At 39.2% G+C, this 14,978-nt stretch overlaps 2 protein-coding genes across 7 annotated transcripts in view; one reads left to right on the top strand and one right to left on the bottom strand.

The window, feature by feature from the left end:
* Positions 1-8,346, top strand: part of LOC135498885 (uncharacterized) — a 43,456-nt gene extending 35,110 nt beyond the window's left edge. For both annotated transcript variants that reach the window (XM_064789401.1, XM_064789400.1), the window contains exons 9-10: positions 2,444-2,655; positions 7,270-8,346. In XM_064789401.1, the coding sequence (XP_064645471.1) occupies positions 2,444-2,655; positions 7,270-7,316 (259 nt within the window). In that variant the 3' untranslated portion in view covers positions 7,317-8,346. The remainder of the gene's footprint in view (positions 1-2,443; positions 2,656-7,269) is intronic.
* The window catches only part of LOC135498884 (uncharacterized), a 500,658-nt gene that overhangs the window by 63,152 nt on the left and 422,528 nt on the right, over positions 1-14,978 (bottom strand). The gene's annotated exons all lie outside the window — the stretch shown is intronic.

The raw sequence follows: 14,978 nt of genomic DNA, 5'->3' as shown, positions 1-14,978 counted from the left end.
CACAGAGATCAAAGTCCATCCAATTGCTTCATAGATAGCATAATTTTAGCTCAGTCGGGTCACATTCAAATTCTGGTGCCGGTTTTTCGGGGGTATAAATGGCCTCCTTGGAAATTCTTATTAAAAAATCAGCGTCGATCGCAGTACACGCGGGTCATCGTCGAGTAGGGCTGCTATCTGTGCAGTCAGAATGTAGTTCTTGTGGTGTCATGAATTAATGCTTTTTCTGCCGAACAATCTAATGAACGTTGAGCCTGATAACATATCAAATAACATACAAAATCCTTCTTATTTTGAGCATTCGATTTTTCATGGCTTTACTACAGAACGAGGCTTCTGTCTGTAACGAAAGATTTTGGCCAGTGTGACCTACTTTTTTGGTTTATGTAGGTCGAAAGACATAAAATCATATGAAAGGTTCATATAGCAAGACATCTTCACTTTGTGACCTTTAAATAATGCATGTCATCAATTTATCTGAACCAACCAATCACGGCGCTCTAGAAGCATTTTGACCTTGATGTTATCTTAGGTAACAGAGGCCACTCTCTTAAATGCAACCACTGGTGGCATGTTTTGTCATTATTTGTTGTCGACTTTATCAAGTTCAGGGTTTTCACACATAATCATTAGGCATCTCTAAATGCTGACAAAAAAATAGGTCAACGTGACTGACCTTTCAAGTGTTAACTGCATTAACTGTATGTTCTTTGAATATGCCATCTGATCAAGCTAACATATCGGTTGAAGATTTTGACCTTGACCTAATTTCCATGGTCAACGGGTCGATCTCTCTGTAACCATATCGGTAGCCATATTCCTGTTATTGACGACAGTTGAGCCATCGCCCATTTGTTTTTGTTATATTTTTTTGGATCGTTCTCTGATACTGAATATGCACCAGCATGCATAGTTACGTACTATGATTAAAATTAACACAAGATTTTTAGAACGCGACATTTGAGATGTCTGCAATTACATTATTTGGGCATATTTTTGTTTGTCCGCCTATTTTGAAATTCAAAGGGGGCAGGGTTTTTTTCGGAATAACCCGATATACAAATCGGCAGCTTTTCAATTGATAGTGTTAATTTTCCGAATGAAATTAAAGTTGTGTTTAATGCACAACCTGTGTGTGCGCCCCAAAGAAATCACCGTGACTATTATCAAGCATGGATTATGTTTGCTTTTATGCAATTGATATTGTCATGTGATCAAAGTCCATCTAATGTGCGTTTCGTATTCTTTTTTATCTGGAGTTAAATCATACTATGAAAAATTGTTTTCTTGTTGGATGCACATGGAATTGACCCATACGACCTTCGTGTGGAGACCGGGTGACATTTCGCTATTCCTCGTCTGAGATCTGTTCATGACGACCACGAATTATAAGCAGGTTTCGAAACGATTACGAAGAGCAGCGACGAAGTAAGAAGAGCGTAGTTCATTGATGATGGTTCTTTTTCCAAAGTTTTCAAGAGTTTTTTCTTGCAACTAATTAAGTATGAAAGCCGATTAGCGAGTGTTGCGTTATCAAATTCGTCCAGTGTAGGACTTGATATCAACACCACAGAACTTCGTCGTTCGTCGTTCGAAAGCGTTGCAAACGCTAAAGTTAGGTACTGAATATTGCGTTTGTGATTGGTGGACAGAAAGACTTAATGCTGTTGGGCCGTCAGCACGGCACGTGGTGGTTTAAATTGATCACACCAGGTGCGGGTTACAAGAATTTGTCTGAATCTTTTGTCTAATTATTAAATGGGGTAAACAATAAGGCAAATATCGCCCCTCGAAACTCCTCAATTAAACTATGACATGGAAATACAGTATGTACAATGGCGTCAATCTAGCTTTGCCGCCACGTGGTCGAAAGTACAGCATATAAACATATGGCCAACTCGCTTCTAAATTCAGAGTTCATTAATGAAATCAACAAGATCATGCGCTGATTTGCGTTTTTTGGCGAAACTCTATTTATAGAAAAACTATCCAGCGAAATCTAGGAGCAACTCGTAAATCTAGCTACAGTGGATATATATGACTTTAACATGAGGCACCAGAAAATAGTGGCGATTGCCAGAAGTAGCGACAACAGGAATTTTTGCCTAACTGCTTTTTCAATTTCCTTTGCCCCTCAAATTCAACAGCCACTCATAATTCTTGCATGTCTATTATGGCATGTCTATTTTGGGTAGGCTGTAATAGTTTAGCGGTCAAATACAAAACACAACATTTTGTGGATAAAATTGAGATGGGCTCTGAAAATCAGCATCGTTAACTTCTTCTAACTGGTGACAGACACCATTGTGGGATGTGTCGAGAAATTTCATTTAATCGCAAAGGGACACAACTCTCTTTTAGCGGTATGGCGATATGATAGATGTTATTGTATAGTGGAAGAAGTCACTTGATAATACGAGTATATTATATATCTCATCCATAGGAGCACTGGATGTGTTGTGTTGGAAATGACTACGGGAAAACGTCCATGGAATGAGTGTGATCCTAGGGCGGTAATATTTCCTATTGGGATGGGTAATACCCCTCCTATTGCTGACGATGTTCCTAGTGATGTGAAAGCTTTCCTCGCCCTGACCTTCATCGTCGACCCAGCCAAACGTCCCACAGCAGAAGACCTTCTCAAAGATAAGTTGCGTAAGTTACTGTATAATGTTAAAACTAAGGTTGTCTCATGTCAAGCACAAGCCTGATGGTATGATTAGGTAAAGCGGCAATGTGAACCAAATTAGTGCCAGAAAGAAAGAGTAGGGATTATTATTGCATCGTTTCCTTTTGAGATTTACATTCTTAAACAACGAGCTGTAATGTACTGGTTTTAGATGCTTATGAAAGACTGTGCTATAGTTAGGGATCTACTTAATTTTTGTGAAAGGGCAAACGTATGCAAATACTTATATATATTCTCTATTTTTCTAATGTTAATTGATCACGTAGATGGGCAGTCGGTCGCCTTTAATTTCATCAAATTAGCCCGATTAACACATTTTGTTTGCGGGGAATTTTTAGCATGGGTTTGTCATAAAACAATTCAGGCAGAAGTAATTCAATAAGTTCAACGGTTAATGAATAAGAGCAAACTAAATTACAAAAAGCCCCCTATATTCAAAACAAGAACCAAGTGCTAGTCTATCTAACCAGTAGCTAGTTGAAGTTCTTATTAAATCTATATTTGGGTTCTGGCCAAAACGGGTGGTCGAGGACTTGATATACGACTTCACATGCCTCGATCTGGGTTATTCTTGTACTAATGGGCGGGATTTGGGGCCGAAATCGTCTCCTGTGATTGACATTATTATATTTGTCTTGGAACTGTAGATCACTATTTTTGTACATAGGGCAATGTAGGGTCCGTGGCTGATAAACTTCCATTTACAGAGAGTAAGACAGACCACATTACGTACTAAATAAACGATTCCTGCCAAAAAATCCCAGATGTCTGGTTGTCTGACTTCTTTTGCGGGCGAGGACTAGCCAGTCTTCATCAGATGCTCACCTTTGATAGGTCTGTTCAGCGTAGGCTTGTCGTGAACATGAAGGTATTAACTAAGACCTTGCTGGACGTCTCTGATATACACCCTTGTCTTACTCTCTGATGCATCATTTTTTTTCTTGTCAAGAATGGTTTCATTGATTTCCTCGATACTGAAAACATATGATTAGACACCTTGATTGACTAATTTGGATGATTTTGGACAAAAGTCATTGTTTCCCTATATTTGGCTACTAATGAGCATAAATTAGCATATTTGACCCCTTTCCCCTATTTGGATTCATTGAGATTTTTAGTATGGTGTTTAGGGGGTTATTCCTGAATGAATAAAGGTGGAATCGTTTCTTTTGCAATTTGTGGTGGGTCAAGCCCTAAAATGAGCTAGATTGACTGGCCTACACAAGCTTCCAGCGGAATTGCCGGCTGTTTACTGATATCACAACACACCCGCCGTTCGATGATAAATGTGTACCATCCGTGTCTCAAAACCACATTTCAAATGAACACAGTGAATATCAACTGCTGTTTAGTTACTCAAGAAGTCATATTGTTCTTTTCTGAGCATTTATCAACTTTTTATCGATCCCGGGCCGAAGGCGGGGAAGATGCTTGCTGCTTACAAAAATTGTCGTGTAATATCAAAATATTCGTGTAATATCAAAAAATTCCGCACATGCGTCCCATGCTTTTGAAATTTCAGCCAATGATTAAGAGCACGTTTTAGATACGGCGATTGTTTTCAATAGTGACTGAGTTTCAAGGAATGATGTAGAAGCCGTTTTCCTTGGGCGGATCAGATTTGTCTGCCTCTCCCCGCAAATACAATCGATTTATTCCAGTGTTAGTAAGGGGAGGAGGATACAACTGACTCTGGATCTTCGAGGATTGGGGATATTGGGGTTCTGTGACCTATAATGGTCCGTTTAGATTTTTATAATGCCAACACTAGACACTTTTGTCTGAGTACATGCTTTCAGAAAAAAACGATTTTGAAATATTTCAACAGTGTAAGTGTCCATGTCAAAAATCCAGATACGATTCTTTTTAAAAGATTCTTAGTGAAGATCGTATTCGTTACTGTGTACATGAACATGTACATGGGTTACAAGATTCTTGTAAGATTATTTGGTTCAGATTTTTTCAAGATTCTTGAAGAATGTACATGACTTGTACATGTGTAAAAATTTAATAACATATCAATAAATACTTTTGTAAGACTCTATTTGAGATTTGCAACCAGGTGAACGAAGGTATACAATCGTTCCTTGCAAACGATGATTAAGAAAGCCAGCTATCATCAACACTTCCTTTGTGATGTTTTGTTTGAAATAAAGTAATACACGCCATTTTGGCCACGGCAATCACGGCAAATCTACATTTAAAAAGTTGTTCAACTTAAAACGGTAGTATTTTCATTTCCGCCCACCCCCCTGTCTGACTACGATGCATATTGGCTAATACCGTTTCCCTTTAAATCGGTCAATGAGTTGTAATTGGTTGGAATTATTCTATCCCGTGGTATATTTTAGACGCCTTGGTGTAAATTCTTCTTGATTTTGTTACAGAAAGGAATTAATCAAAAATAAAACTTATTGGCCACCTGTGGTTATTCAGTGCGCCACGATGGTTTTTCCCTCTGTGCATGCTCAGTCAGCAGACCTGGTGGAAGAGAGGGTGCAGTCATTTACCGTCATATTCACACACGAGGTTTCAGCCATTTCAACTGCTGGAAACCCGGCTGGACCATGCCGAAAGCAAAAGCAAAGAGATATGCCCCAGTGAGTCCTTCCTGAGCAACCCGAGCATAATATACTTACAGTGTGGACGCAGTGGACCGGCCTCGTCCCTCACCCTATCAACCACTGCAACCAGTGGAGAGCTTTCTGGAGGTTATGTATGGATCATGCGCTGGGCTAATGAATCATTATATTTCATTTTGTACTCTATAGTAACTCATTGAATTGAGATTCACAATAGATGAGCCAGTGACAGTTAGATATTTACTTTACACATACAACATAGCATACACGTTAGGTTGCTTCGAATTTCATCCAAATTTTACAAATCAAAAGTTCTCCAAAGCTTAAAATGAGTCGTTTTGGATACCCGAGACCGCTAGGCGACGCCGATCGAAACAGTGGAAAAGGAGAAAAGAACCAGAATGATCATGTCAAGAAGTTCTATTTTGCGTATTTTGATAAAATACGCTAATTATACCTATTTTAATAAAATACGCTAAATGTAACTTCTTGACATAATTCGAATTCTTTCCTTTCCTTCTTTCAGATAAGCTGTTATGTGCTGTTTTTACATTTTCTAAATTAGATTTTTCTTGAGTAAATAAATGGTCTGCACTGCACTGTATTGTCGTGAATTCCCAAAGCCTGGCCATGTTCACTGTCGCTCATTTATCGACTTTCACTCACTGATGAGAGTACCAGACATAACATCTCACGCTTGGCCATTTTGCATTTGATGAAAGGCTTACTGGACTTTGCGCAAAGAAAGCAACGCAACGCAACAAGCGCAATGGGGGAGCGACCATTATATTTGACCGCTTCAGGTTCTGTTCCTAGTATAAATTAAACCAGGGGCTAACACGGCCACAGAATACCTCCAGTTGACAGTGTAGTGCTTCTGTTATGGTTTATCTTGAGATGTACTCTTTGGTGTGGTCCATCTGCCACGCTGGCGCCAGCTATCCATCCCCATGTCGCAAGATAATAGTCCCAGTGATTTGCACTTTAGCCCCTCTAGCGGCAAATGTATGCTTAGTAAGATGCTGGCGCCTCTTATCGATCCCCATGAACCAGGCGAAATTGATATTCCAAACTACCCTTATGTCAAATGCTAGTCCCTTTAACTGCCGGTGATTTGCACTGGTAGCGCCCTCTATGGCCAAGGCAAATAATATGCTCGGTTAGATGCTGGCGTCACCTATCCATCCCCATGAACTTGGCTACATTCATATTCCAAACTGTACCTAATGTGACAAAATAATAGTCCCTTTAACTGGCAGTGAATCACCTGCAACTAAAAATGTATGCCTTCGCTAAGTTGACTGCCAATCCATATTATAAAACCGAATGTGTTTTGTGTCATGGCTTGTATGTGCTCGACTTATGTGTGCTGCTTGACTCAAGCTTGTGTTTGGCCTTCTTTTGCAATGATAACTTCCCATGTAACCACGACCCTAGGATGACCAGGCTGTGTATTGTCTAAGGAAAATAACAATACCTAGGGACCGTTACGTTGGTTGCTTTCTTTGCGCAAAGTCCAGTAGGCCACTATGGATAGCCTTCATATTTCACCATATTTAGGTAAACGTTGTATATTTCGCACTCGACGCGGATTTTGCAGCACTGACGAAGGGTGGTAACCTTTAAATATAACTGCCCTGAGATGGTGGGGATTTCCCATATTTATTATGTTACCGATATCGGCTGCTGACTCTGTATACTCTGTTTTGACGTGGCCCTGAAGCCCTTGTTAACAAATATTAAAGTATTTTCTTTTCAATTGTCCATCAAATGTAGACTTTCAGCATCCTTTACACAGTTGCCTCAACATTACAACATTCACGCTGAAATCTCCGTCCCCAAATTGGAAATTATTTCGTTATCAAATTAATATCTAATTCCATTATACGGGTTATCCTCTTGATTTTGTTAAGTATTTATGAGTGAATCGTGCTTCTCCATTCTTTAAAACCATAGACAATACAAACTGGTGTGATGTTTACTTGCTTTGCGTTTCAGTCGCTGGTATCACTTCAGACGACAGTGGAAATGTCCGTCTCTCTTAGGCCGACAGTGGAAAAGCAGGTACCTCGTCAGCCGCCAGTGGAAAAACAGGTACCCCTTCAGCCTACAGTGGAAATGAAGGTATCTCTTCAGTCGCCAGCGGAAAAGCTGGTTCCTCTATAAGCCGACAGTGAAACTTAAGTTATCTCTTCAGCCGACAGTGGAAATGCTGGTCTTTCTTTAGCCGACAGTTAAAATGCAAGCATCTCTTTAGCCGACAGTGGAAGTACTGATAACTGCTGCCGACAGTGGAATTGCAGGTATCTCTTCTGCCGACAGTGGAAATACAGGTATCTCTTCAGCCGACAGTGGAAATACAGGTATCGCTTCAGCCGACAGTGGAAATACAGGTATCTCTTCTGCCGACAGTGGAAATACAGGTATCTCTTCTGCCGACAGTGGAAATACAGGTATATCTTCTGCCGACAGTGCATAACGAGACAAACAAAGAAGGTAATTTGTTCCATATTATGTTTCAAACATGCTAATGGATGATATAAGATTAGGGCTCGTAATTCGGATACATCAAACGCTATATAAGTCGGCTAGTTTCCCCAAATGAGAGCTCCGCCTCGAGAGGTGCGCGCAGATCAGAAAGAGGCGAATTGTAATGTAATAACTGTAGCATATAGACGCACTGGGTCTAATGTTTTAACGCAGATTGTAAACCTGTACATTTGCTTGCCTCTATATTTTTGCGATCCACGAAATGAAAAACTAAGAACTTGTTTTTCGGGGACTTTTTGGCAGAAGAGGAGACGATTTTCTTTCAGTTTTTTCGATAAAAATAAATTTTTGCAATTTTTAGTTTCACTAATTAAACGAGATTACATCCGAATTCGCAAAAATAAAGAGCCATACCATATTGTACAGTTACAGTATCATTATATGTCAAAGCTGAATTTGATTTCTTTTTGTACCCAAGAAACTTATGTTATATTGAATTTCTATTCATACTCAAGTGTAATACTATTATACATTATGAGACGTGCTCTGGCAAGTGTAGGGGACTAGAATATGGAGAAGGGAGAAAGGGCTACGATTTTAAAGATGTTTTTCCTCGAAATTATTTTTGTGTACAAGTCACAAGGACTTCCTTTTAAATAGAGTTCGTAGTATATTTTAAAGTTGAAAACATCAGATAGGGTGATGTGATGGTTTTCATGAGTTTTGTGCACATTTAACAGCCTATTCCAGCGGTAACTCAATATCCCAAAGTGATAACGACATGTTAAATGTTTCCAAGTTTTTCAAAGTTACACTATGCGTATTTTCAACTGTGTTTGTTTTATTGAAGCCAAAGAATTGTTCCATTTTACCAACTTTGGCCAAATGGTTGTTTCCGTGGTGCAGTGGTCATTGCGAGCTTCTATGTTCCATCCCAGGTCATGAATCAACGCCAGATCGACGTCGAATTGACGCCGAAATTTTAGAATTGACGTCGATTCCTCGAGAACATTTCTACCGACTATTTCTAGGCATCAAATTGTCGATAACGCAGACCGATTGAAACTATACGTGTTTTGATTTTCTGTCGATCGTATCTAAGGCATTTTGATGTTCTGGCGAGCAACGAAATGTTGTGAAATGACCCTCCAAAATATTGCCCGACTCTGCCAGAGACATTTCGATGTCCGATTTTAGCATTGCTTCGCAAATGAAAAAATGAGTATCATATCGCTGTATATTTCAGCATGATTACTATTGGTCGTGAATGGACGTCAAGCTTGATATTTTAGGCATACGGTATTAACAACGATAGAACTGTATTTCTTATACGCTCGTGAAGCTTGATATTTTAGGCCTAATCAGTGTGTGCATTATTTTTGAACTCGACAAACTTGTGACCCAGACAGTAAAACGAGTCAAAGCGAATGGAAAACAAATTTTTGGTTGCAGTTTCTTTTTGAAAACTCCATTTCGTGAGATTCAGAGTGACGTGAAGACGTCTTTGCTTGAAAATTGATAATTTTTGGGGAGAATAATTCATGCTGAGTAATGCAGTTCCCATTTTCAAGTGCATTTGTATCCAAAAATTCACCTGGTAATCGACATGCAATGTTTTACTGGCTGCGTCACATATTCTGATGCGTATTGTATCATAGAAACGTAATGTTTTGCTTGCATTGTGTGAATTGTATTTCTATTTGTACTCTAGAGAAACTTATTATTATCTTGATGCATTAGGGCCGTTGTATGAATGGTATTCCATTTCTGTGCTCTCGAAGCTTGCACCTATACATTGTTCGGCGCGGCTTATTCTAGCGGAGAGTAAAGTTTTACACAGATAAGATCACTTGTAAAACGTTCCTCTGAAGTCAACAGTAATAGTGAGTTTTTGCTGTCCTGTTCCAAGAACCGATCAACCGAGATTGATCGACTGATGCGAATGACTTCATCTATTTCTGAGCTGGTTTTCTTGATCTCAAAACCGGATTTTACCAGGCCTTGGTACCCAGTTGCCGAACCGTGATTCAGAATAACATCCAGGAATTCGTGCGGTATACATTATTTTACACGATAAACTGACGAGAAGCAACACAAAGGTTGGATATTGTAACCGGATTTTGTCCACGAGGCCTTGGTACCCGGTTGCCGAACCGTGATTCAGAATAACATCCAGAAAGGTTGGTTTGTAAACCAAGAGGGCTGATGATAAAACAGGCCGAAATCTTGGTTGTGAATGCCTGCATGCATTTCTATACGGGGAATACGAAACCGTTTTTGATATTTCCGATAATGAGAACGGGAACGAGGACCGTTTTCGGTGTAACGGGATAGCGAAACCTCACTCATAAGACTATTCAGATGTCGGTAACATATCCTTCTTTCCTCTAGAAACTTTTTATATAAGTGTTTATACGGTTTGATTTTAAAATCTCCTTGTGTTTAGAGGAACGTTTCACAAAAGGAACACTTTAATGAAATGTTGCTCTGAACCAGAAGCAAAAGTCCGCAAACCATAAGACTATTGGTGGAAAATGGAATTCTACGATGAGTACAATTCAATGCATATGGGCCAGTGTGTTAATTATATTCTAGAATCTTAGGATTTTTATGCTTGAACTATGTGGACAGTATGTCTTTTTGTACTCTAGAACATGTAACTAATACATGACGCAGGACAGCATAACAACCCATTGACCAGGAAAGGCGATTTTGAGTTAAAAGTTATTTTCATAAATCTCCGTTGTAGTTCACAGCAAGATGGTAGTGCAAAGATCTCGCGTTTTAACATTTGACAATTCGATTGGAAACGAATTGATGCTTATCAGTTACGTACATGTATTTCCAATTGCATCCTGCTGAACAAGATACTTGTGACATTATGTTAATTTCGCTGTATACTGCGTCACGTATTTTGATACATATTGGGCCACTGTGTTAATTGTATACTCTTTAGAAGCGTGTAATATTGTTATATAGGGATTGTAAGAATGATTTCTCGTGCTCTAGAGAGAAGCATGTGCTTTTTCAATGGATATATAAATCCATTTCTTCTAAATGTAGCCTTATAGACGTTGAGTGCGTAAAAGCAATGAGGACGTTATTGCCAAAGCGTGGCTGCAATAGTTACCGATACAATGGATGATATGAATAAAGACTAGCAAATGCTTTTACTCCGGTTTTGTACAGATAGGCCAAGTGTAAATGTACATGGAGTTTTAGATAAAAGCATTTGCTAGTCTTTATTCATATCACCCAATATGTCTGTATCGTTGCTCATAATTTATATGAAATTAAATTGAATCAAATCAAATCAAATTAACTAACTTTTGTGGATGAAGTTGACATGGGCTGGAGATTTTTGGTGTATTTGACCGGTAAATGATGCCGCCTTTTGGCAATAAATTATCTCAGCGGCAGTGTGAGGATTCTCTTGTCAGAATTGCTTTCGCTACTGATTGTCTAATTGTCAATCTGTCAGTAAACGGTCTTGGTAAAACACGGATTAGTTGGTAGACGAATTCAGGCAAGTGACCTACCGCACAGCCCTTTTTGGCTCAAGGTCAGGGGAGTCTATACGATAGCCCTGTGTCCGTCGTCGTCCGTATCCTGTGTGGCACGTTTCTTAACCGCTTGTGCTATGAACATGAAACTTTGTACACATTATGACCTAGGTCACATTACCTCTGGCAGCGAATTTCGGTCCGGTCTGATTCTTCACCTGGCTACCAGGGGGCTAAAACCAAAAACTTAAAAAGTGCGATAAATCGTTTATTACTGTTTTGTTTTTGCTAAAATTTCATGGTGGGTACCCCTAGCAAGGATACATCACATATCATACGGGTTTTCGATTTGACCTACTTTCCAAGGTCACAGAGATCAAGCTCTAAAATGTCACTGATAGTGGCACGTTTTGTCTTTATTTGTCCTATAGTCTTTAAATTTGGTATGTAGACGCCTGTTACGTAGCTCTACATGTTGACAAAAAATCAGGTCGATGTGGCGTACTTTTCAAGGTCACAGAGGCCGTTTGTGTGTAAATATGGCACGTTTCTTAACCACTAAAGCTATGAACTTTAAACTTTGTACACATGACCCCCTAGGTCAGATGACTTGTGACACTGATTTTCGGTCTGGTCTGATTCTTAACTTGGCCACCCGGGGGCCAAAACCAAAAATTTGAATAGTGCCATATGAATGATCTCGCTTATTACTGACTAGTTTTTGGTAAAAATTTTATGGTAGATACTCTTAGCAAGGATGCATCACATATGATACGGGTTTTTGATTTGACGTACTTGTCAAGGTCACAGAGGTCAAATCGTGTAAATTGGCCATTTGAGCGTAACTGTGGAACATTTGTTAACCCCCAAGGCTATGAACTTAAGACTTTGTACAAAGTACCCCCTAGGTCAGCTGACCTCTGACCCTGAATTTCAGTCCGTCTGATTCTCGACTTGGCCACCAGGAGGCCAAAAGTGAAAACCTAGAAAGTGTGATATCTCGCTTATTAGTGATTCGTTTTCAATAGCATTTTAATGGTAGGTTCTCCTAGCAAGGATACATCGCATATCATATGAGTTTTTGATCTGACCTGCTTTTCAAGGTCACAGAGGTCACTGAATTTCGATCTGATCTGGTACTCAACTTGGCCACCAGGAGGCCAAAATTAAAATAGGTAAAAAGTGCAATATCTCGTTTATTAGTGACTTGTTTTTGATGATATTCTTATGGTACTTACTCCAAGCAACGATACATCACATGTCATACCGACTTTGGTTTGACCTAAATACTATACATGTACAATGTTTCTTAACCTGGATGAATTCCAAAGCACCAAATATCTATTCGGTGAGCACAATGGCCCCTGGCCGTTTCATTTTTTTAGGCAAACTTCCGTTATCAACTTTTGTAATACGGACATTTTCTTCACTACTTGTATGTCATATGGACCAAGGTATTATTCAATGTATTACGAGGGCGGATCAAGAAGATTTTTAAGAACTTGATATAACTTTTTGCTGCTGAGGCGAAACCAGGGCCTGCATCATGCTGAAATCGCTTCATATTGTGGCCACTTTCACATAAATGTTGATGTTTTATCGCTATCTGTTGACCCTTGAGTGGCAATTGAATTCTGACTAAAAACAGGTGGTGCATTTTTGACAAACTTGTTATGAAAATTTTCAGTATCTAAAAGTCACTACCATATTTTCCTTCAGGCATATACTAATCATTATACCAGAGCACTTTCTACTCATGGCTCTTCGTCCCTAGCACAATTCATACAAGGGGGCTTGTATAAACTTCCTGTTTGTGACTGAGTTTTTTTAGCAGAATTTCACCAAATTCAACACTTAAATGAAACATCAGATATTAAAAATAACTGGGAATCAAAAGCCACTTGTTACAACTATAAAGTACATCTGGATGCTTTTATTTAATGCTTAACACGCATTCGACTAGCATGATTGAGGCTGATCAAATGTGATTAAAGACTGATGATTGACGTATTTGAAGAATTCGACCAGAATTCACGACATTGCCAAGTGTCATCAATATTATATTGAATAACAATGGTACATCTGGTTAGCCCAAGTGACCGATATTTACACATTTTATAAATGCTTGTTTCTACTCACTGGTGCAAATATTGGCTTTTGAAAAATAACGGAATATATTTTAATATATTTTATGAGGGTTTTTCAAACTTTTCGATTTTCAGAATTCAAAGGCTGCACCCAACCTCTGCTAAATAAGCTGCAGTTCCAGTTATTGTAGGAGTATGGGGATAATTTTAGATGCGCTTAAGAGAGTTGCATCATTGGAGCAAATTTTTTTTCCAAAGTCTGTGATAACCCCTTTTGAAATAAATGCCCATTGTTAAAACTTATTGAACCGTCCTCGTATATAGCCAGAAGGCCACCTTGCTCTATCAAATTGGTTGGCTTGGTATAGAATTTCTGTCCTTCACTCCTTGGTTGCCCAAATGGTGAGATTGTTCAGACTGTCATCCCAATACTGTCTACTCCTTTTAGTGTAGAATGCCGTGGCCAACATGGACAATGTATTTTTCACTCTGCTGAGCGCAACGGAGCGATGACGCTGTCAGCTGGCTGCAGCTTCATGCACTGTTCCTCCCGTGCTTCCAGAAAAGAGCTACATTGTATATTATGAAGCCCTTAAACAATGTAAGAACATCAGTAGGCCTACTTGTGATTTTTACTCGCAAGTAATAATGAAGGAAGTAATCTTTATATCACCTCAACGATTGTTGTATGCTGGTGGTGTAAAATAAAGTGAAACATGCCATATTGGCCGCGGCAATCAATTGTAAAAAAGTAGCAGTTGAAAATATCACAAAGAAGCAAAATGACACATACGGTGATTCTCTGTACACGCTTTTGATTGGACGAAATAGGTCGTTTGCTGCATATTATTATATTTAGAACATGGTATTATATTGAATGAATGCTACAATGTTGGTGGTGCATATCTATAACGAAAAGTAGAATACGAAGGTGGTGGTACATCATAAATAGAAAAAAAGAATAAAGTATATTATTCGCATTTCAGTGTTGTAGTGAGTCATTTGCGTGAGAGAGTTGCAGCAACCAGCACACTGTCAACAGACAAATGTTCGTGCTTCTTATCAGCCAAAATTGCTGAAGCAAATATCCACGACTTTTATTTTTTTGTTGATTTTGAAATTTCGATCAGTTTTTCGAATCTAAAACTTTTTTCGCGATTTTTATTTTCGCGAATATAGGCTGTTTGCAAATTCTGCAAAAAAAAACCCTGTGTAAAATTAAGGGGTTTACAGTACGGATGGATCACATGAGTATAACGGCGATCTGATGTGATCGCTACGACTGGTACTTGTATGTTTCTATTTCCCTGATCGTTCTTGTCGGCTGAACTGCATCAAAACTTCTTCCCGAACCCCCCCACGATGACGTGCCCCAGTACAACGCGATTTGCGTACAGCTAAAAAACGGTCACCCAGGTCACTGAAGTTCATGGCATTTTTTGTCTGGTCATCAGAAGGGCTGGACTCGCCTGCAGGAGGAGGGGGGTTATGACGAGAGCGGAGAAATGACAATGTCCGGAAATAGATCATCCGACAATCGAAAGTATATAATTTTTACGAAGTTTTCTCACCCAGGCAAAAAAGGTTCCTTCACTTTTTTCATTTTTATAATTACTTCGCCGGTTGG

Source organism: Lineus longissimus, chromosome 14 (genome assembly GCF_910592395.1).
Source record: "Lineus longissimus chromosome 14, tnLinLong1.2, whole genome shotgun sequence".
In the NCBI taxonomy this organism is placed as follows: Eukaryota; Metazoa; Nemertea; class Pilidiophora; order Heteronemertea; family Lineidae; genus Lineus; species Lineus longissimus.
Note: the sequence above shows the minus strand (reverse complement) of the source record. Positions and strands in the feature narration are given on the sequence as shown.